Source organism: Lates calcarifer, linkage group LG24 (assembly GCF_001640805.2).
Source record: "Lates calcarifer isolate ASB-BC8 linkage group LG24, TLL_Latcal_v3, whole genome shotgun sequence".
NCBI lineage: Eukaryota > Metazoa > Chordata > Actinopteri > Centropomidae > Lates > Lates calcarifer.
In genome coordinates this window covers 6283712-6307743 of record NC_066856.1, presented here as the reverse complement: position 1 = coordinate 6307743, position 24032 = coordinate 6283712, and the positions used below count along the sequence as shown (strand labels likewise).

Below are 24032 nucleotides of genomic sequence, written 5' to 3'. Positions count from 1 at the left end.
TGCTTGTCTGCTGTTTGATGCTGGACAGGAAGCGTACAACAGGTTTATCAGAGCTTTTGCGCTGAAAACAGCTGCTCCTGCTGCTCCTGCTGTTATAAACCAGGTTGATGAGAGCAGAGTTTACAGGCCAGAAAGCCAATACAACGAGCCTTAAGAGGCTCATCAGTGTGAGCGATGTCTTTCGCAGTATAAAAATATAGATCAGTGGAGCTGTAAGGCGCATTTTTCTCATAGGTTATAGCTGACTTTTGCTTCAGCTTTGCCCCATGAAATAATGCCCAAAAATGATAAGATCACATAAAATAAAGACTTGCTGTGTCAGCACCCAGTCTAAAAGATCAAATGTGAAACCTACCTGTGTGTCTGTGTATCTGATGTGATCTCCTCAGAGTGGAGCAGTGACAGATGTCTGTTTTATTTGAGTAGTTTGATGAGTAATCAGTCACCAAGCTGTCATGTCATCTCAGCGGCGATTGGAGTCTTGAATGCTAATGTGACATTTTTTTTCTTTAAAAAACTGCCTCTACATAGATTCCTGCTGATTTCCGCCTGATCTTTGCCTTTCAATATAATCACGAAACAACAGGTTCAGATTTAAGCTGGGCCGCAGTGACTTCCTTACCTCACCATAATAACTGCATGGCCTCTGAAAGAATGATGCTCGAGTTATGTTTCACTGTTCTTTCATTAGCTCTGCCAATTACAAGCTGATTGTGCAATGAACTGCCAATGTGCAGCCAACAGGGGTGCATTGCACCTTGAATGTTAAGTGCTGTGATTGCTGCTGCAGTAGCTGGTCTGAAGCTGACTGTGCAGGCCGGGCATTTACACACAGTGACTCTGCTCTGGTAACATGTAGGACTGTCTGTACGCCTCTGAGTCTGTTTCAGCTGCTCGCCTCCCTGCCTGTCTACAACCCCACACACGCACACACACACACACACACACACACACACACAGAGGAAATCATTGGAATAAGTGGCTACAGCCCAGGCATCGTACAGCACACAGCCTCAAAGCAGCAATATTACATTAAACCAGATTTAGCAAGTTTGCCTCTATCTCCTCTGTTGCCCCAGGACTTTGGCTGTGATGGCGGCCTGCATTACATTGCATACAACTTTTAGATGTAATTAAGTTGAGATGTTCTCATTCAGACTGACAGGGCCTTCAACATGTGGTGTAGAATGTGGAGCAAGTATTAGAGATTGTAAAGGTGCAGAACAGACAGCACAATCACTTGTGTTTCCCTGCTGATAATTAGAGTAGATCTGGAAAAAAAGAACAGGAAATGTAAATATTTTGACATGTTCTCAGTTTTGGCGAAGTGTGGAAGATACTTTGAAAATGTGGTTTCTCTACAGACTGGAAGGCCCCAGCATAGCTGCTATTGAACAAAACATAGTTAAAGGTGCACTCTGCCAGTTCTACACACAAAGACAGTTTTTTGCCAGCAGTTACTCCTCATCCTTTGAAAACAGCTATATATCGTTGTGTTTGGCTCTGGAGGAGCCTTATCAGCTCTGATAAAAACCTGCATCACAAACTGGAGGAGTTTTAAAGATACTTGAGGGTCAGGTGGAAAGATGCTGTAGGAGTTGCATTATGGGAAATGTATAATCTAGTCTAGTCTGTCATTGCAACAGCAAGATAAAGCTTTGACAAAAATGAAATCTATCTTTATATTCACAGTAATGGATTTCCATTTGGAGCAAATTTCAAATGTCTGAAATTCACTTTTCAAACAGTATAAAAGTGGAACCATTGGCTGCCTGGAAGGGAAATCAGTCTAACCTTGGCTGGAACCTAAAGGTCACAGTGTAAAGTAAACTGAATTTATAATCTGCATCTTAAATCAGTTCGCTTTTAAATTCTGGATTAATTTTGGATGGATTTCACAGCTATGTCACCATCTCTTGTTTTCAACTGTGACATACCACGAAATATTTTGAAATTGCTACCCCTCCTATCACACCTCTAACAGGCTTATTCTCCACGGCAACAATGAACGAGCCTCACAAGTATTGTAGTGTTTAGAGCCATCTTCCAAGATAATGGACAACACATAATTCCCCATAAACACAACTGAAATAATTAAAATTGATGGTCATGACATAAACCTGTATGATTGCCCAGTTCCTCTGTATAATCCTAAAACATCACTTTAAACAGGTGTCATGGACTGTTTTTTTTACTGAGGCCATATGTCTGTCTGCGCAAAGATGGACACATCCTTGAAAACTGTGATAGCACTTGTTGCTCAGTAATTCACACTCAGATATCACTTTAATAAGAATGTGATTTGTTGAATTAGCACTGTTGGCCACTTAAGCAGCTCAGTTTCTCTCTCTCAAGGTTAGAGGAAGAAATGTATTAATCCTCGTGGAGAGTTTACCAGCCACTGCAGGCAGTCAAAGCAGTCATAGTACTTTTTTTTTTTTTTTTAAATGTTTCTGATGGAAGTCATATGCTGAACTCCTGGCCAGCTCTACAAACACATGGCTATCTACTTATTCACTCACTTATACAGGGACAGCTAATACCCATGATAACCAGGTCGTGGACATACTCATTCTAACTTCAGTTTTCTCTCTGTAAGTTTAAACATCACACACTGCTTGTCAGCTTGTCAAGATTTTACATCCACTTATGCAAAAAAATTTAATTCAACTACAGAGTGAAACAAAGTTATTCTTCATGTGCATTTGCAAATTTACTCCCCACACTGATGTCACCATTTTCCCTCAGTTGTAAGAAGCATTTTTTTTTTTACTCATTGTTCCTGTATGTTTCCCTCAGCTCAAGGAAGCCCTCAGCAGTTTGACTGTTTGCTTTCAGAATCCACATGTAGATGAGTGATACATGCAGCTGGCAGCTTGAAAATCATGGAATATTCTGTCTAACCAGTAGCGTTCCCAGCTGAGGACAGTCTGTTTCAGAGGCAGACGTGAGGAGACACACCATGTAGATTGAATATGAATCCCAGTTGATTTGTTAAAAGTAATTTGTCAGTTGGTAGATTAAATGTGTGTGTACTGAAACCATGCCAGTCAGTTTGCATGTAAGTGGAGGGAACACAGAGGATGTTTTTTTTTTTTTTCCCAAGAGAGAATAGGTCACTTTGATGTTTATCTGAGATCTGGGTAACACTTCTGTGTATGATGTTACACAGTCCTGCTTTTAGACAGATTTGTCCTGATGACTGATTGAGTCAGTTTTTTTTTCACGTTTCACTCATCAAGTCTACATAGGAAGGTTTCTGTGCCATTTTTATTCGCACATAGTGGAATATTTGCCCAGCAGAAATAATCAAGTTTTTCTTCTCAAAACCAGAGACACACCTGATCACGTGGCACTGGTCATTTTAAGTGAATCTTCTTTTTCAAAAATACTAGTCTCCACAGTCTTCACACTTCAGACCATAATGCTGTTCAGTACACCTTCAGCCTGATCTCTTGGTTACTGATCAGCTCTGCTGGAACAGCTGAGGGTTAAGTGTCTTATGATGCTGCTTTGATGCTGGGTCCTCCATCAGACAAAATTGAGACAACTCTCATAATCTGGGGTCTTTGGAGGCTATAAACAGGAAGCATAAATTCATAACTTAATGGATGTCTTAGCTAGTAAAATTTTTAGCATTATGTAAATCCGTTGCTATTGACCTTCTCATTTGTTTCATTTCCTGTTTTGTCTCTTAACTTCTGGTTGATATTGCTGGCATAGTGAGGACAGGTAGAAAGTCACAGTGATGATGGGTTTGCACAGCCTGCTTCAAATTTTCTTTGGACCACAGGACCACAGTTATCAGGGGATCACATGACCTGACATAAACACATCTACAACAGATATCAGATTTAAAACACTGTCTTTAGTGCAAAGCTGTGTACACGTTAACTAGCTTACTATGAGCTCAGCTAGCTTACCATGTGCTGCAGTATCTGCCCCTACAGTCACAAATTTCAAGTGCTCTGATAATTTATCAGTATGCTTAGCTTATTAAGCTATTAATATTATTTACAAATGACTAATTATTTCATTTTACACTGTTGGACTGGAAGATGATTTATTAGTATGAATTTAAACAAATATTTTCACACAATTAAAGAAAATATGTAGTGGTTATATAATATGGAATCATTTGCTTGTTACATGATAAGCTCATTTCTCAGAGAACAGGACTATGTGTAGTAAACTACCAGATGAGTCTCCACTTTAACTCTGTTTTGGATGAATAAATAATGTATTAGCACATTGCCACTCTCAGACAACTTCTGTTGTGGCACCATATTGTTATGAACACATAATAAAACACAAATAACAACACATTGTGACTAGTCACCATGACTATTACAATGTCAAGATGAGCAGCTGATCCCAGAGCTGTGTGGGAGAACTAATTTAATTAGCATTACTATTAGCAGTGTGATGGTTGTCAGACTGCGCATGAGAAATACTCTCATTCCGTTTCAGCTGTGTTAGTCCAGCTGTACGAATCAGATATTTGATATAATAAGCATCAGGTCGACAAAATCTGTTAACCATATTCCATGTTAAGTTGTTTTTTGTCAGTTTCTTCAGGCAAGAGTTCCACCTATCAGATAGTATATGAATCTACATTTAGTAAACACTTGCAGGAACTGAGAGAGCAACTGTAATGTTATATTGATACAGGTACAGGTGCAGGTTTATTCTGAAACACATTATTAGTAATTCATTTAGTTGTACGTGAACATAGTTTTTAGGAGGAAAGGTTTCTTTAATGATGGTATTATTAGCAAGTTTTGCTAATTTTATGCCCCTGCCGAGATATAACCTGCTGGCCTTGAAACTGAGCAAGCAAACTAAGATTAAAACATTCAAACTACAATACTACTAATAGTTATAAGATGTTGATAAATAGAGCTCACCTGCAGTGTATTCTATTCTGGCAAAAACACAAGATGGGTTTTCCCCTAGTGTTCATAATAACTGCTTCAGCAGATTCCAGCACAAACTGAGTAACAAAACAATCTAGAAACAAACAGGCAGACCCACAAATTCCTAATTACCCACATTATCCAGCGTTTCAGTGGTGTAGAAGACAACGGGGTGTCCATATAGTTTTTCAGCTCCACTCTGTGAAGACAAAAAAGCAAACATGGAAGTGCGTTACAGTACATTGGCTCCCACTGTTCTCAGTAAACCGTTTTCTTTCCAAGAATAAAAGTGCCATAAAGATGGATGCGCATCTGCACAGCACAGAGTCTGGCAGAGAGCCTCAGCCTGCAGCATCCAGCCACTGAGAGGAAAATCCATCTGAAAACTCTATGACATGGTTTCAATACGCAACTAGTATACACTGCATTCCTGGCTCTATTTGTTATTTTCTTGTTATTTTATTTATTATTATTTTTTAATGATAATGTTTCTTTCATTTTCTTATGAATACTTTATGAACCAAAAACAATGGGCATAATATAAGAATCATTTGTGACACACACGAGTGATTTAAGACAGTTTGTGGTGTTTTCTTGTGTTTAGAATTTTCTCCAAGGTACAAACAAAACAAGGGATCCACACCCGCTATATAAGTCATGTACAGGCAGTGAGAAAACTGTTGTTTGACTTGAGAATCATAAATCCCTAATTTGGAGTTTAAATATGATTTCAAAATTAGCCAGTATAAGATACATAACAAAGCCAAACTTTATGCATCATCATAATGTCCACGCCAATTTACTACAGGTTTTTTGATTTTTTATGATTTTTATTGGCATATTTCAGCACAGCAAACCTCACAGAAGAAGAGAATATGAGGATGTTCTTTGTTAAACTTTGTTGACATTGTTAAAATCTGTAGAAGTTACCCCATATTTATTGAGATTATTCTTGAGGAAACAACTCTACATCCCTTGTTATTTTTTCTTCTTTTCCCTCACAAAACAAAACTGCCCAGAAATGTCATAAATAGTAAGTGCAGTAAAGATTCACCTCTGTCTTCACATTACGATGCATTTATTGTGAAGCATGTGCAGGAATTAATGAGTATTGTGAGCAGAGTTGGTGGCCTGCTGTAACTGAATGTAACAGATAGATGAAACACTGACTTATAAATATTAAGTGAGAACCTGACACCCTGAGGAATCATGGCATTCCATTGCTGCTTTCCTCCTACTGTGGTGCTTCCAATGGGTTGATTTGTTTTTCTCTGTTGACATTCGGTGTGCTGATTTTTATAGTCCAATGGGTACATTGATACATTAGGAAGATACACCGGCAGTGCAACAGCATCATGTTTTCAGAAAGTAGAAAGTAGTTCTAAGCACCTTGTTTATTAGAAAAGTTACTCTTCAATTTAATAGCTGAGATCTGGGAACATGACACAGAAGACAAGCAGTCAGTACAAACATATCCAATGTTACAAACATATCCAATGTTTGTACAGGAATTTTTTCACCTTTCTAAACCATCAGTAATAAACCTCAGATTTGGTGTCAGTCCTTCAGAATAAAAGAGGCTGATATGAAAAAAAAAAAAACACACAACAGACAGGAAAAAAATCTCTAGCACAAGAGGCAGAGATACTCACATTTCCACCCACAGATACTGCAATAGACAAGAACTGAGCACAGATGGAACTCTGTAGTCCAGTCATTACAGGTTATGTTGTGACTAAGTGTTTAAGGTCATTGAGGAACATGAAGGAAATCACCAGGTGCAGTAAAAATAGACAGGGATTGTGAGAGAAACCATAAACCAGAGTAAACACGACACTGACTCACAGTGCATTGGAATGCACTGGATATCTGGAGGAATCTAACAACAGTGGATTTGTTCTCAAACTGGATATGTAATAGCTATCAACTAATGGATTGACTGTATGCTCTACAGTGTTATTAAAGAAACTGACTTAATTGAATTGGAACTGTGTTCTCCATAATGAGTTTGCTGAATTGATTCGAGAGTGTTTACAAAAGAGTATTTCCTTAATAAACAGGCAATTCTCACAGCAGATAATATCCCCTGTCCTGAAACAACACTGATTATGATATCGCTCACTTGATTACAGGGAAGGTGGTTTGAGGTATCTTTATTGTTTCATCTGCTGCCTGTGGATTTAGGAGCACAGAGTTTGCTTTGTGAAGGATAAAAATGAAAGTAAGAGAAATGATCCTCAGAACACCCAGCCCTCCCAGCTACTGTACTACGCAGGCCTTACAGTTTTTTATAATTATGTCGAAAACCAGTGCATTTTGTTTTGTTAGCTGTTGTGTCATTACAGCATGGACGTCTTAGTCTTATGTCTCAGCACTGTTGTGACAGTTAATTCTTATTTATTTGTTTTTTGATATTAGAAGTGGAGAATATTTCAAATTACCCTCCAACCTACACAACCATAAAGGTCTCTTGTTCATAGCCTCAAGTATGACCCTTAGGAGCGTATGGTGGCAACAACAATGAACATGTGGTTACGTTGCAGAATGATCTTGTACTGGGGCTTCATTCCCATAGCAACAAAATTAAACACGGCCATAATGTTGTGGAAAGGTTTCAGTTTAGTAAAAGTTTGTGGTTTGGATAAAAGTGTGAGAATGGATTAAAGAAACCATGACTACTGGGTTCAAATGGGAAATGAACAGCAGCCTTCTGTGTAAAAGTCCTGTGTTTTGTTGACCCATCTGTCCACTCCAACACTGAATCTGTCATTTGCTCCCGTCATAATTACTTTGGGCCCCCATTAGCAGGACAACATCATTTGTCTGTGCCTTCCAAAATATTACAAATCACTGCTGAGAAGTTAATCTGCTTTATGATGTGAAAACAGTGTGACAAAGGTTTGGTTAGGTTTAGGCACAAAAACAACTTAGTAAGATTTGAATTGGTTAGAATGGTCAACATTCAAACAGCAGTGGATGAGATACGCATCAGGGTTCAATTATGTCTGACCACTAACAGTTATAGAAGGACATAGTAAAATAAAATAGAAACTAAATAGTGATTAAATAGAGAACCAAACCATTAATCTGTCTTATCTTTGAGTGATGTTGAAACTGAGTAGAAAATATACTCTTGGTTTTCAACGTACATTGGAATGGACAATTTGTTAAGTACTCAAAAGGTGTCAGTTTGAAAACCAGCAATGCATACAGGTTTGCAACAAACATATACAACTGTTGTCCCTGATTTCAAAGTCTAGTACACAGGCTGTTTTAATGACCACCAGCGTCATCTGACATTCTACATTTGAAAAAAGGAACATTATAACATTAGATATATTAGGCATTCCTATTACCATCTCTCATCAGCCCAGAGGTGTAACTTGTGGTCTCAAGTCCCTTGACCTGTCCATTTCAACCAACTTCATTAATGTATGACCTCATATATGCAAATGCCCTTTATCTCTGATCCCCACTATAATTACCATTTCAGTCCACGTATTGGCTTTAAGCATTTCTAAAATATTGGTGCATGGTGCTGTGCTTAAAAAGTGATGAGAGAAAGAGTGGGAGGGAGGGGGAGAGTTGCTTAGCTGAGAGCCAAGAGAGACACGCGCCACTCTAACCTCTGCATTATAATCATGCAGTGAAGGATTATCATTCTCATTTGTAATAGCCCGGTGAACCTCTCTAAAGAACACGGCCACAGATCTGAGTATGGCATAGGAGATAGTGGGAAAGACTAATTCACTTTGCCTCACATGACCGATTGAGTTGCCTTTGTTGCGGATAAGTTTTTGAGGCAGTGTCGAAGGTTTCGAAGCAGCAACAACAGACAGACAGATAGATGAGTATCCAGTGAATACTGACTGATGACTGACAGACATATGTTTTGGAGTGTTTTCCTGTTTGGTTCAGTTTATTTGACACTGTCTTCCTGTAAAAATAATAATAATAATAATAATAAGCCCATAGGTAATTTGAAAGCAGCATATTACAGTCCCAGTTATCTTCTATTGTATACCTTGTATTTAGGGGCCATAGTAGCTTTGATGGTATACATGGCAACAAAGTTGGTGTTGAGTGATTGCTGCTGGTGTGCGCTCATAGGTCGTATCCAGGGTAGGGACAAACAAACTATATGGTCATTTAGGTTTGCGGACTCGGTTCACTAAGAGTGGTGTCTTGTGGTGTGGCAAAGCTGGCAATCCCAAACAACCGACCTGAGACCACTTTAAAAGATCAGTCGTCGTTTATTTCCCATTGGACTCTAATGCAGTTTGTTTGTGGTGAAAAATTAGCCAAAGGCCAAACACAGGATTTTGTGATGGCAGCTTTGCAATTCTGGCAAAAATTCAAAAGCTAAACCTCTACTAAACTGATCATCAACTGTCAAGGAAGCAGTCTGTATAAGCCTCCTATCTAATTCTCATCTATCAGCTCTGGTGGTTGTCACTGGTTTGGATGTTAGTCATAGCTTTTAACAAAACAACATCCATGTATCACTGTGGACTACAGGGGTTGGAGGATGGAGGGCATTCATTCATGCCTCACTGGCTGAAAATGAAATACTCTGCTCCCCCTCTGTCCCTAAAGTCTCTTTGTATCAGTGTGCTCAGAGCCCTTTTTTATTGTTCATATGTCAGGCTCTGTCTTATTCTCACTCACTTTTGTTAAACTTGTTGCCACTGCAAGCCCAATTAACTTGTAAATGGAGACATATTGAGACATTGAGCTTTATTGTGAAAACTGTATCTGGAGGCGGGCGCATTGACCAGCAAAGCCTTGCCCAAATATTGGTTCAATGTCATTGTCTTTTCCTGTTGGCTACACTCTGCCTTGCAATGTAATCCCCGATGAAGATAGATTAGCGTCCTGACGTAGATTGGTGGGAAATTAAATAAATGAAAGTCTTAATAGAGAGGGATGGAGGAAGAGAATGGGAGAAGTGAACAAGTTCGGCCCTGACCAGAGGAACAGTTGAGTAAATAAGCAGCACGGGTCACCCTGGCCCTGTCATCTTGACTTAGCCGGTGGGGAGTAGCTCTACAGTGAGAGAGATAGAGATGGAGAGAGAGAGGGCAGGGAGGTAGTTAAGGGACTAAACAAGCAGCACATTGTCACTGTGGCCCTGTCAGCTTGCGTTATAGCCGAAGAGAAAGTAGGACAAATGGCCTGCGGCTGTCACAGTGCTGCTCAGGCTTTTTGGAAATCAGGCGGCCCTTCAGCCATTTCTTGCCATTCTCAATGATATCACAGGCAATACACTGTGACTTCCAAAATGCATGACCAACATCTAGTACACAAGACCAGTAATAATAATAATAATGATAAAAGCACTTCCAATACCATGTGGACTGAGGCTTTTAACTTTTGTGATAAAACCTTTGAAATGTCTAGTTGTGATGTGCTGAATTGCACAGTGTGACAGTGGCACCTCTAGCATATGAAAAATCACAGGGTGCTTATATGTATATTTCCATCTTGGTTCTGTGTGTTTGCGTCAGATGAAGACTTGAATTTGGTAGCCATGACAACACACGTGCACATCACCATGTGCAGAGCTGCTGTCTGAAACATCTGCCAGTGAGAAGCAGTGAAAATGAGATGTGTTAACCTTGTGTTTTATCAGTTCCTCATTGTTGGAGAAGTTACTTGAAAGCTATCAATTACACAATGCAAATTACCAATGGAAAAAGTATTTGCATTACTAATTACTGCAAAAGTAATGGCGTTACATACTTTTGTTACTCAGCTGTTACTCAGTCGTCAACCCTTTCTGAACACTGAGAAATAAAAAAAAAGGCAGGATATGCAGTTTAACAAGTTGGTAGCTCTACAATTTAGAGGTGTTGACTGACCACCCAGTGCTAGCTTAACCTCAGTGACTGCACACAGTTTTCTCAACCTCAGAAGCACGGTTACACACCCTCCAACTTTCACTGAGCGCAGAGAGACCAAACGGATATCAACTCTGATTAAACTTTCAGCAAGACACGGAACAAACCAACCCCCAGGTGCTGGAGCATTACCAGGACTAATAATGCCTGTCTGTCAGTGTGAACACAACACAAAACAGACCAGAATTAAAACTAAGCCACAAAGATAAATAGTTATTTATCAGAATTTTCTTTTTTTTTTTTTAATCCATCAGCAAGATATTGTGAAAGACCCAAGGACATTCCTCTCCCTCATTACTCTGTAATTCAGTGCTGTTCAGTGGCACTCCCTTTAATGCACCAGGTGCCAAATCTCCTGTGAGCACTGTAGCTCTTTGGTAATGTAATATTTTAAGACAGCACCTTTACATAACAGTATACCCATGTTTTAGTGCTAAAAATAAATTGCTTTAACAGATCGATGAAGCCAGGAGTGTTACAGATTCTAAGTCTCTAACGTTTTCTAACATTAGCCACCATAAGCGACTGGTCGTATCAGACCAAGTAAGATGAATTCCAACATCTAAGAGAAATCGTGTTATTTCCTCTCTTCAAACTGTGCCTTGCTTTAAGAGTGACAGACAAACACATTCACACAGTTCAGAGAGATGATCACAGCAGCTGCTAGCAGACCGACGTTGTTGCTTTGTGATGGGTGTTAAAGCACCTTGTCATGGCAACACCACTTCATCACATTGATGAGACACTGAAGAGACTCAGAGACTCATGTATAGCTCGAGAGCTGCAGCCCTGTTAATACTTGACATCCATGTGCGTCTCATGTCCACACTGTATCTGTTAACAGCTAAGCTGAATTACAGTTTCAGCTGCTGGAACGCTCTTTCGTGTCTGCATTAAAATGTAACTGCTATCTTGCATAATGGGACATCGTTTTCAGTCCAAATATTTACTAGTGTTAGAAAGATGTCTATTGTTGGGGAAATCCTCATACTTTGCGCTATTACTTTTCAGAATGCACAAGTGGTTATAGTCAGCAGCTGAGAAGAAGGCAGTTTAGTACAGTAGCTCTCAGCACTGACAGGTTTGTCAGGCTAAACTGCCTGTGTTCAACCCCTGTTTTCCAATAGGGTCTGACCTGCACGGCATCTTTTAATACCAAACCTGATGACCCCTGATCCCCAGTCAGTCCATTTACACAGGGTGCAGGTGTGGATCGTGCAGTACATCACATTGTTGTCTGCTCTTCTTTCACCGATACCTGTGTAACACTCGAATGCTCAGCTCTGATCTCCAGGTGAATCATCTGTGCAGGAGCTCAAAGCCCAAAGCCAGCCATAGAAAGAGATCCTTTACAGACATTTGAACGCTCTCTTGAACATAAAGGACAAAGAATGGCCATATTCAGGCAAAGTCTGTAATTTGATAAAGCTTCTACAGTGACTCCAGTACTCAACCAGGAGAGCAATGTGATATATCTCTGTCCTGTTGTGCTACCTTAGATTAAGGCACCCAACTCAAGCATTCGGTGCTCGTAATTTTTTTTACTGGAATAATGCTGATAATACAAGCTGACATCAGGATAGGGAACTTGTCAGTCACCTAAACTGATGTCAGGACCTGGAAAAAAAAAATCCCCCTTATTTAGATGAATGGTGTATTAGTTGTGCTGACACAGGGAACAATGGCAAACACAGTGCAGTGTCATCCAGGAACAAACTGCAGTGGCTAGTTAAATACATGCAAGCCCCTTTCGCTCTCCACTCAAACTACACTTTACTGTATTGTCTTCATTGTATCTCATTAAACATTGAGAGACAATGAAGACACCACCTGAGGTAACACACCTCCCCAACACAGTCCCATGCATCTTCTTTTTTTTTTTTAAATGCAGGCTTGTTTTCACTCTGAAAATTGATTAAGTTATTCCTCTCGTGTCATTGCCGAATGGTTAGAAAAATGTTAGGGACAAATGTTTGAAGAGCTGGGGGAAATGTCTGCTGCCTTTACTTGATGTGGGAATTGTTGCTGACACTTGCACACAGTTGTCTTTGGCTGAGTATTTCTACCAAGATGGACGTTTTCCAGAGAGCTGTTGTCTCTCTGTTATTCATTACCATACTTATGAGAGGTTCAGCCGTGCATGGTGCAGCCATCTTCATCCTTGTTTAAAAAAAAAAAAAAACAAGTACAATTGATCAAGGATCATTGAATTATTGATGAAATGATGTTAGACATTTTATCACTTTACTTTTTTGCTTTTTAATATAAAGTCGTGTTGTAGGTCTCTTGGTTTTTGGCACTAGTCAGACACAACAACTGAGTGTAGATTAAACTAAGGTGCATTTTCAGCAGCAGTTTCTGCAGACACAGCAGTAGGGTTTAAGAGACTATGTGGTTCTACTTCAGACACATCACGTTTAAACTCATCTTGGTTTAGGAAAAAAAAAATGAGGAAAAAAACAGATTTATTACAACATGAAATATATGCATTAGACATATAGTACAAACTCCAAACCAAACAAAATGTTTGCATAAAATGAAAGCATGCCATTGCTGCTAAGCTAATAACAGTCTGACAGCCCTGTCATAGCAATCTGCTCTCACGGCAGCTTGTGAAATCATCATGAAATGTAATTATTGATTTTGTGTATGTGGACGTGTGGTCTGACATGCGGACTTGTTATTTAGGACTAACAGAGGAGAGAACTTTAAAACACAGAGGCATAAAGAGAATTTAAGGTCAGACAGTGCAGTTTGATGCAATATAGCATTGCCAGTTAGACAAGTTGATGTCAGGACCTGACAAGAGCGTAATCTCGGTGGAATGATCTTTTTTTTTTATGTTCTATACCTGTTGTAATCCCTTCTTCTCTGCCTGCCTTTCTTCCTGTAAGAAGTCTCTCTCCTGATAAAATGGGATTACTGTCAGCAGTGGTCAAAACTGTTTCAAAGAATGAAGAGAGGGAAACCCTTTTTGACTTGTCACAAAAGTGGCATTTGGCATTTTCTTTCCCCCCCTGTCTTATGTCTTCCATTGCCCACAGACATATGTAAATGGAAATACAGCATACAGAAACGGACACTCACTTAAAACTAATAAGCTGTCTGCTCCGAGGAACTGAAAATTGTGCATTCTTAAAAACTGTTTTTTTTTCCCCCCTTGAGGTGAAAAGGTGAACCACAGTCATTCTCTGCTTTATTCTCTCTGCTGTGTCAGTGTGTTTGTTACATCAGACTTCCCTTTAGCAACTGTGAAACAGCTGGTCATCGGCTCACTGCTGTTTTCTTAAAAGAGTGAAATCCTTTGGTCTCCAGACTGCCAATGTTAGTGCCTTTAGTCACCATTACTTTGCTCCCAGGAGGAGAGGAAGACACACCTGTTTTATATGTTTGTGGCTGTTACAATAATAGTGCACATGTTTGTGATCAGCGCAGATCAGTCTGAATCTTAATGTGAGAGTTGGTGCCAGCTGATACAGGTGCATGCTTATGGCGTTGCATTAAAAATACATTAAAGAAATTAAAACTATGAGTGTCTTATATATGAGTGTCTTTTTTTTTTTTTTTTTTTGATTCTTTTGCAGTTGATAGATAATATTCATGGGACACCTGTACAAGTGGTTTCACTTAATTTGCTTTATTGGACATCTTGTCAAGACTGTCCGTGAATTCAAACTGATTAACTGACATCTGATTTACTTTTGTGCTAGTTTTGTCGACTGTTAGCTGTTATCGCTGCTTCAGATCGCTGCTGAGTGCAATAAGACTTTGTCACAGGAGAGTTGTGCTGCATCCAGCAGCAACTCACATTTTAATGACACCAGCCACTCTAGCCTCCAGAGACTCCATCTTGGAGTTATATTAGATAGATCCTACAACAGTGATGCCATTAAAGCAGGGAGCACACATTTGCTGTGGGGTGTTTACTCTGGAGGAGGGTTGTTGGGTAGACAAGATGTCCTGTTCCCTCCTGGCTCAGCCTGTTGTTTGCTTGGATTTAAAGGAGCTGGATATCAGGCTTTGGGTTTTGACGAGGTTTATCTTTGACCAATGTACAACTTAGGAGTGAAATGCTTGTGTAATTTTTGCTGCTGGCTTTGGAATGCTCAATTCTTGACCCACTGTTGCAAGTTCACAGTATTCCCACAGTATTTTCTGATCTTATATTTAAGATCAAGATTTCTTTTGCACGTGACCTTAGGAGAGCAGAGAAAAATAAAAATACATTCCCAAAAGTATAAACACATATAGCGAACATAACACAAACAAAAGCACATGTATGAACATAGCCAGACATATAACAAATGCATATACATCATTAAAGATAATCAGAGATAATTGTTAAATAGATTTTCATTCCATTCCATTTAATGCAGTCAGTCCAAGTTCAGTATATCCAAAGGAGATCATTAGTGATATATAATATCTGTATGGCCATTATAACGCTTAAGAGCGAGCACCATGAGAATAAAGGATATCTCCAGAATCGAGCGCACATGATAGTTGACAATATAATCATTTTCCTGTCCCCAGGACAGAATCATGTTTGCTCTGCAGTTGCTCCATATGCTGTTTAAAAGTGAGACTGCTGTCCTGCCAAATTTCTAGGTATCCCCAGATAAGACTGGAGAATTTCAATTTCAGTGCAGGTTTGGATGGCAGGGGGATACAAACTGGAACTGTGGTATATTGAGAGTTACAAACAAAGATTTTTGCACAAAAGTCTCAACAGGTGTGTAAGATCAAAAAATCATAACTTAGAGAACAAAAGGCAAAGATCTGAGAGCTTCTGAGTGTTTAGTCCCAAAGCACACAACAGTGGTACAAACTGAAAAGCCCATATGACTTTGAACCTCTTTAAAATCCTTGAAAAGAGACTTTGTCTGTGTTGTCAGACCAATTCTAATATAATCAGCAGAGAAATGCAGACTCCCATTGCCCTAAATGTGATCTACAGTATGTGTTTATGTGGCATTTATCTACTGTTATGGTGAGTGTTAAAGTGTCTAAGAATCTGTGCAAAAAGCTGTTTTCATTGTACTGGGACAGAGATTCCATCCCATGATAAGCTGTTTAAATCTTGTCATTATCCCTATCATCACATGACCCAAGCAAACCTTTAACAGCCAGGAGTCACAGCTCACATAGAGTTAATCCATACCACGGTCACTGTTGCAGAACCCATTTTGCATGATACTTCATCTGTAGCCACTACAGATTAAGTTATATGTTACAGTAATGGGATACAGTACAGTCATTTTTGAAAAATTGTTCACTTCCTTTTTATTTGGTAGAAAGTGGTGAGAGAGAGAAAGAGGATTAACATGAAAGAATTTATGACCTTAAATACCCATGACCTCTGACACACTAAGATGCTTCAGTGTTTGTTTTTATACAAAGTCACAGTAGAAGCACATAGCAATTGTTAGCATGCTGCTGTAATAACTATAATAGAAACATTTCACATAAAATGTCTTCCCTTAAGAAGGGCAAAGCATAGTACATGTATGTATTTGTACTATTAGTTCAAATGCTGGCCATTATTTACCTCAGCTGCAGATAGAACAAGACTTATATTAGAAATAAGCCTTTATCTCTAATCTGTCATTTTATAAGTACTTTAAAGTACTTTACTTTATAAGTATTCTATTTTGTCCTCTCATCTGGTGCTGTTTTTATTTACCTTTAATGCTATGTGCTGTTAACAGAAACTCAATATGTGTATGTTTACCTGATGCCTTGATAAATTCAGAAAAAGATACAGTTACATTTAAACTGTTTACATTGTACTGGGTCATTTCACCCTTTGGTAAGCTGTTTGCATTTTATCATTATCCCTATCATCACATGACCCAAAGCAGCCTTTCCCAGCCAGTAGTCAGGGTAGTGGAAATGGAGTTAATCCATACCTTAATCGCTTTTTTGCACTCTGTCATTTAATCTGGAGACACTAATGCCATTGGCAGTGTTACAGTAATGGGATACAATATAAACTGATGGCACGAAGTACAGTCATTTTTGAAAAACTTCCACTTTTATTTGGTAGATTGCAGTGGGAGAGAGAAAGAGGCTGCATAGATGTTTCACAGTAAAAGATTCCCAGTGGCTCGAAGGTTTAATCCCTTCTGCTCATGGCAGGCTTTTAATTTGAAACAGCTGCACAAAAGGATTAAGTAGTATTGTAGTAACACATCATTGCAGGAAAATGGCAAGCGAGAACAACTGTTATTCATGATTCAGCCATTTACATCATATTTAAGCAGTAACAACTTCAACACATTCAATTTTATATTTATCTCTGTTTTGTAGCTTTATTAGTCATGGTCCCACTTTTAGCCAGGGAGCCCTTTAGAAGCGTGAATGGAGAGGCTTATATGGCTGGACTATCTATGTGGAGTGACTCTAACCTAGATTCTAAGGGCTGTGGCTGTTCAGTCAAGATCAGGGGGATTTTATTGAGCCTTGGCTTGGAGGGCAGAGTAGACTATGCCTCTGTGGCTTCAACAGAATGCAGGACCAGTCAAGAGGAAATGTTGACTGTCACATATAAGCCGCAGTTGGTTCTGATGTGAGATACAAAGTCATACTGAACACTTTGCTATAGTGTCCTGTAATGGTCTGCCTGTCTCTAAGGTGTAGTTAATTTGTCAGTGTCCTCCAAAAATAACCCATGTTGTTGAATGGTTTGTGGTGAGTGCTGACTCCTTGTGACTTATAGACTTTGTTTAGACGTCCTGACAGTCAAGCTGCATAAGAAAGTACCACTGGGACGCCTCTGTTTGCTCCCGTTGAGTGAGCAGTGTCTGTCCTGGTTTTATGTCCACTTGACATGAAGTTCCAGAAAAAGCTAGTAGATAAACTACTGACTGATATCTAACAGTTACATACACAATAGAGAGAGAGTGGGAGAAACAGTGGGTCCAGTAGTGGCCCACCACTCATTTTTGTCCCAGGAGTTTCTAGAGGGTTAATCTGGCCAAAGATTCCTGGATTTATAAAGACCAAATGTAACCCAAAAATAATCAGGACGTTAAAGCAACACTCTGTAACTTCTGCTGAGCGGCAGCAGCTCCTCCAGCCACAATTGGTAATAACAGCATTTGCAGCATACCCCTAGAAGCTAACAGCTCATGTGTCGAAAACAAAGCCCATCAATTCTTCAGGCAACAAACACAGAATTAATTGAGGGGGTTGATGTATGAACAAAAGAATTTTGTAGTGATATAAAGTGTTAACACGCTTCTCGCTGGAGATTGTACATGCTCAGCCCTAGGGCACAGAGTGGTGATGAAAGAGGCACCATTCTCCCTAAATTACAAGTCAGTGTACCATCAAATTGATCCTGGAGTTATTTTGAGGTAAAATAGTTGCATAATGACGCTTTAACATTTCAGTTGGCAATGTCAGTGTTACGTGATGGTATCGGTGCTACTGCCTCAGACTTTTACTCTCCGAAAATAATTGAAGAAATATACATTTTAGATTTGCAAGTTGAGTCGAAGTTTTTTGATTTCATTTCTCCACTCCTCCTCTACCTCACCCGCCCTCTTCACCAGTCGATCTGAATAAATCACTGTGGCACTACCTGAGTGTGTGGCAGCTCTGTGGGTTTCAGCTCTGGGCCTCAGCACCCATCGTGGACAACACACACACACCTCGATGGACGCATGTGCACAGTCGCACGCACGCTTGGGCGCGCTGATCTGTATTCTCTGACAAGACTTGATGCATCTGGGTGCTCAGCCAGGTGGAAACATTCAGACTGGGCAAGGTCAAGAGGTTGTCGGTACAAATCCCAGTAGTGGGGAACCTGAAAATTAAAGACTAATCCCTCAGTACACTTAGTGTAAAATCAGCCAAGTGCTAGAAACCCAACGTTGGGCCCAGAAGACACCAGGGCATGGAGACAAGCAACCACAAAAGTGTTTATCATATCCTACTGTGGGCCTCTGGTCATGGGCAGCTTACTGCTTTTTAGGAAATGGCCTGCTGATACAACCGCACAAGGGTTATCGCCGTATGCTGCAAATATACATCAGGCCCTTTACTTTCAAGGCTTGGTAAATCCACCATAGCTAAAAGCACTGTTCTCACTGCTCCACTGAGCTCATCACGCTCATGCCTCGCCTCATACAGACTTCCATTGGCAACTCAGAATTATATTCTAGTCATGGAATTTAACGCACCTTTCTTTTTTAGACACAGCCACATCATATCTCACTGAGCAAACCATTGTGGTTTTATTCCCATACTGCTGTTATATGAATATGCCTTTGTATGGTATATGTCAGCTTTCAAACAGGCCCTGGTTCTCTGAATTTAAACAGTTGATCTGAATTAATAAAACACCCTGTTTTTAATGGTCCTTTTATTGATATTTGCTGTTCTTGTTATTTCCATTGCATTTTTTTTCCCTCACAGCAAAAGTAAAAATGAGTCAGAGCAGGGTTACTGAATGTCACAGAGTCGTTGCACAATATGTGGTGAAAGGCCTACACACTTTCAGCTCTTCTGAATCTCTGAATGTAGTTGGGGTATTATAATGAGTGGAATTATTTGTCTTTATTCTGCACCAGACAAACTACCTAAAAAAATGTTAAGGGATTTCAAGGGATACTCTGCTTTGATAAGCGGATTCTGATCTAGAGTCAGATTCAGTTAAAAAGCCTTGTTTGCTAGCAACCATATATTTTCCTTTTTTAGTGGGAGTGAATAGGCTTCACAGAATTTTCTCTGAACTAGATACACAGAGATGATAGAAGTGTAATGCCAAAAAATCCAGAGGATAACATGGTCCAGTCAAATCTCACCATGCCAATGTTACATACATTTTGCTTCTTCCCTTCCTTCTTCTTATGTAACATGAGGTAAGAGTCAGCTTGGTAGACATGATTGCGCTTTACTGTCATCACTTTGAAAGACTTTTGGGTATAGAAGTTCCGATTTTTCACACTTACCTCGTGCTGTTTTTTTGAAGCTTCCAGAATGTGAAGTTGTATTTTGTAGCTCTAAGGCTCGGTTGAATGTGGCTGGTCACCATAGCTCAGATCTTGAAAATTCTTTTTTAACCTGCAGTAAAACCTGAAACCCAGTAGACCGAGAGGAAACATGCCTCTCAGCTATGAAAGGCCGTGCCAGGAGAGATCAGCTCGACAAAAAAACACTTTTATTCATGAATCCATGAGCAAAATTTTCTAAATAGGTGGAAATCTGTGAGAATATTCCTCATGTAATATTCCTGCTGGACAATTCAGCTGTGTTCAGATGTTGTGTCAGTGAACAGTTCATGTGCTTTCATCTTTTACTCCTGAACATTTCCCCTTCTTTCATCGTGTATTATTTAACAAAAGTTAGTCTGTTGTCAGTGAATACACTTCAAACAACACAAACTATTTTCAGTACTTTGGTTTCAACTGAAACATTTGGACAATAATGATAATTACAGGAGATGTGGGCAGTAGAATATTAACTGTGCTTATGTAATTTAAGTCATTGTTCTGCAATTTAACCATCAGAAAGTTATTGTTATAGAGACGGACATTCATCAGGACAAAGACAAAAGATACAAGCATCTTCTGTGGGATGCTGCCAGTTGAAGGGGAAGCGCAGAGGGACAGACAGAGTGAAGTCTATATAGGCTACCAAACAATATATAGGCTAGAAAATGCAAGGGTGTTTGAGTTCTTCAACTTCAACTGTTCCCAAACAAGGAAAAAAAAAAGTTATTTGGCATTTATTTTATTTTTCTCTTATATAACGTTGTTCCAATTTATCTTAGGCACAGCCAAGTGTTACATAAAATTAAGATGTTATTATTAAATTATGTTATTCTGTCAGTGTTGGAGCAGCAGGAGCTCAGCAGACATGCAGTAGATGCAGCTTCCCTGGGCTGAAGTATGGCTGTCCACAGAATGAGCTCAGTCCTTTTTCATTATCATGTGTTGATTCAGAGCTGCTTTGGTTTTTTTTTTTTTTTGCCCCACTGTCCTATCCCATCTTGGCATGATGGAGAATAACAACAGAGAAATTAACAGGCTTTCACTCTTTGTCTTTGTTCTTTGTCAGTATATAGTTGTTTTTTTGTTGTTGTTTTCTGTTGGTTTGTTTGTGTCTGTCTGTCTGAATGCAGTAATCAGTTGGATTAAAGCCTTGCACCAGGTTTTCTTGTGCTTGTGTTGGATTTTCTGGATATTCCTGGATGGAGATCTGTTCTACTCCATATCTAGGGATATTTAGGATATTAGTTTAATAATGTCTTTGGTGATTTTTTTTTTCAAATGGTGCATTGCATATATACAATGTCATAACAGTTGATTATGATTTACAAATATGAATACAGTGGCTTCTATTGCTCTTGGCAGCAGTCTTACAAAATCTGTCTGCTGTGAAAATTGTTCAGTAGCAAAAAACTGACTCACAAGATAATATATTACATTCCAACATTAAAATAACAATATTTTTTATATTGATGCATTATTACATAACAGAAGACAATAGATGTGACTTAACCAGTGGTAGAGGGAAAAGAAGACAAGACTGCAAAACAGATGACACTGACGCATTATAGTTACAGTGATATATTGTGTTTATGGAGAAAAGCAGGCCCAAGCATTGCCCATCTGTTTGTATTTTAAATGTATATTTTTCAACAATATTACAATTTTCATTATCACTATTACTTCACTGGGGGAGCTGGTCAGTTGCAGAACCGGTAATCTGGTTAAGGGAATTTACAGATGTTGCGTATAGAGGGCTTACAGAGGAAAAAATAAGTTTCTCATGTATTTGAACAAATAATTTCCAGAATGATAAAGCTTAAATAAATAAATAAAAGACCATCAAACTCTGTTGTCAGTTCTAGTGTTCATCATTTTGACAGCCTAGAATTAAAATGTCCTTTTAGAATACAGTTTTCTTTTGTAACATCAAAGCAACACTGTTTTGTATGACTAGGACCCACTTCATTCACCTAACATGCATTAGAGTTTGATGGGAGCTGCTGGATATAAATATTAGAGGAAGTTCCTGTGATGAGGTGAAGTTGTGTGAGGGTTGGTAACTGGTCTGGACTCCCAGCAGCAGTAGCTGTTAGCGCAGAGAGCAGGTCTACCACAGTTGGACTGCTGTCAAGACACTGGCTCTGGTAATAGTGAACAATTTTGATCTTGGAGCCGCTGGCGTTGCAGTAAATGTTATACTGTTGGATGTCATTATGTGTGAGGTCACTGGTGGCTGCAGTGTGATGGAGAATGGTGGCTGGTATAATGTGGTTGGCAAGCTGTGGAGCTCTTGGCAGCAACATGCAGCAGCTGTCATATATTGACACTGCACTGATTTTGGTAACACAGACACAAGCAAATACATGCCAGATGAAGAATTAAAAGCTCATATGGATACTAATCCTTCAGGACTGGAAGTGTCCAAAAGCTGTTTGTTTTGCACTTTTTAAAAATTTTATTTGATGCGTAGGTTGCAAAAGTCCAGAAGTACATTTCATGAGCTCAGATTTGCCTGTAACAAGCAAGTTTGGGAAACATCCAGTGATATTGTCCAACGGAGTAAGGTTAACAGTCACGAGAGACTGTCCTCCCAAGAAAAAGCACAACACTAAGTAGATGGATGGGTCAACAAAGCAGGAGATTGCTTTTCTTTCACTGTGTTCTACCAATGCTTGGTCAGTAATTGGTTTCTGTCAAACCTGACCACAGTTATTCCTTAACCTTAACCAAGTAGCTTTTGTGTCTAAACCCAACCACATCTTCAAGGATGTTTTCTCTATTTTTCCTCTTGTCATCAAATCAATTCATCCTACTAACAAGAAATGCGAGTGCATCAGAGCCTGATATATCTTTTCCTCTTGCCATCGAGCCTCATTATTGTCCAAAAACTTTTAGGAAAACGTAAGGGAGCCGCAATGTTGCAGTGGATGAACGTTCCCTCAATACTATGAACGCACACCCGCTGTGGTTTGTTTTGACTTCATCCCACATACACTGTCTTACTGCCAGAAATACTCGCGAGAGAACCAGTGAGGATTAATCCTCCGCTAAAAATAGTCCCCAACAAATTCACCAGATCCTCTCGCTCTAGTACCATTTGATTAAAAACTACATTGATCAGCTGTTAAAGAAAATGACTGACCTTTTTAAAAAGACAATAGGACACTGTGAAAAATATTATAGGAGATCGTCTGGAATGGGCCCATCTATATCGACTCTATGTCAGTAAATCAGAGATGGACGGAAATGTCGATCCAGATCTGAATTTTCAGAAATCAAATAAATAAAATCTGCCTATGTGCGTATACACACACACACACACACACTCTGCTTCTTCTCTCACCGTACCATGAGCTTACTTCCTCTCTCCCATATGTTCCCGTGTATTCCACAGCTGTGTCTGTACAGATGGAGCCCAATGACAAAACAGTCAGTCTGGGCTGAGTGTAAGAAAATGGCGCTGCCAACAACAGCAACTCTGACCCACAAATAAATCATTGCTCAACCCATCTGAAAACTCTCTCCCCTCTTTGTGTCTCTGGCCTTCGTTTTTTTTTTTTTTTTTTTTTTTACCAGATTACAATAACAGAGACTGTGCTGTTCCTGGTCCAGTACACATCCAAAGAGTTCGACCGGTCAGAGAAGACGGTGGCCACTGGGGACTGCTGTTACCTCAACCCATTGGTGCGCAGGACCTTCCGCTTCCTTGGTAAGTCTCAAGCATGTGTCTAGTTTGTAACTACTGTGAGGCAGTACAGTATTTTTTACTACCCTGTGTTTTTAGTCTTACAGTTGTGTCTAACTGCAGAATTTTTGTGAATGGCTGACGCTCACCAAAACCACCAATCATCCACTTCTCTGGTCCACTCCACTGGTTTCCCTCCCACAATGCAAAGACAATGCAGGCTAGGTTCACATTTATCCATGACCTTACTTGACTTTTCTGGAGCTTTCAACTGCATCTCATGATCTCTCTGGATGGAAGGGGCTTAGTTGTCATAGAGACCACTAACCGTGTTTTTGATTAGTTCAGGAGTGGATATGCAGCACAGCCTGAACAGCAGCAGAAACCTGTATTCAAAGGTGAACAAAGTAATTTCCACCAAGTGGATTGTTAAAGCCTCCGGTCCTTGTCAGATAATTTATTTTAGGGGAGTTTTCAAGCATTCCTAAATGCGTCATCATTTGTTACATTTAATTCACATTTATTTGTTATT

At 39.5% G+C, this 24032-nt stretch overlaps 1 protein-coding gene across 2 annotated transcripts in view; it reads left to right on the top strand.

The window, feature by feature from the left end:
- plppr5b (phospholipid phosphatase related 5b) overlaps positions 1-24032 on the top strand; it is an 88201-nt gene that overhangs the window by 23714 nt on the left and 40455 nt on the right. For both annotated transcript variants that reach the window (XM_018698311.2, XM_018698314.2), the window contains one exon: positions 23392-23524. In XM_018698311.2, the coding sequence (XP_018553827.1) occupies positions 23392-23524 (133 nt within the window). The remainder of the gene's footprint in view (positions 1-23391; positions 23525-24032) is intronic.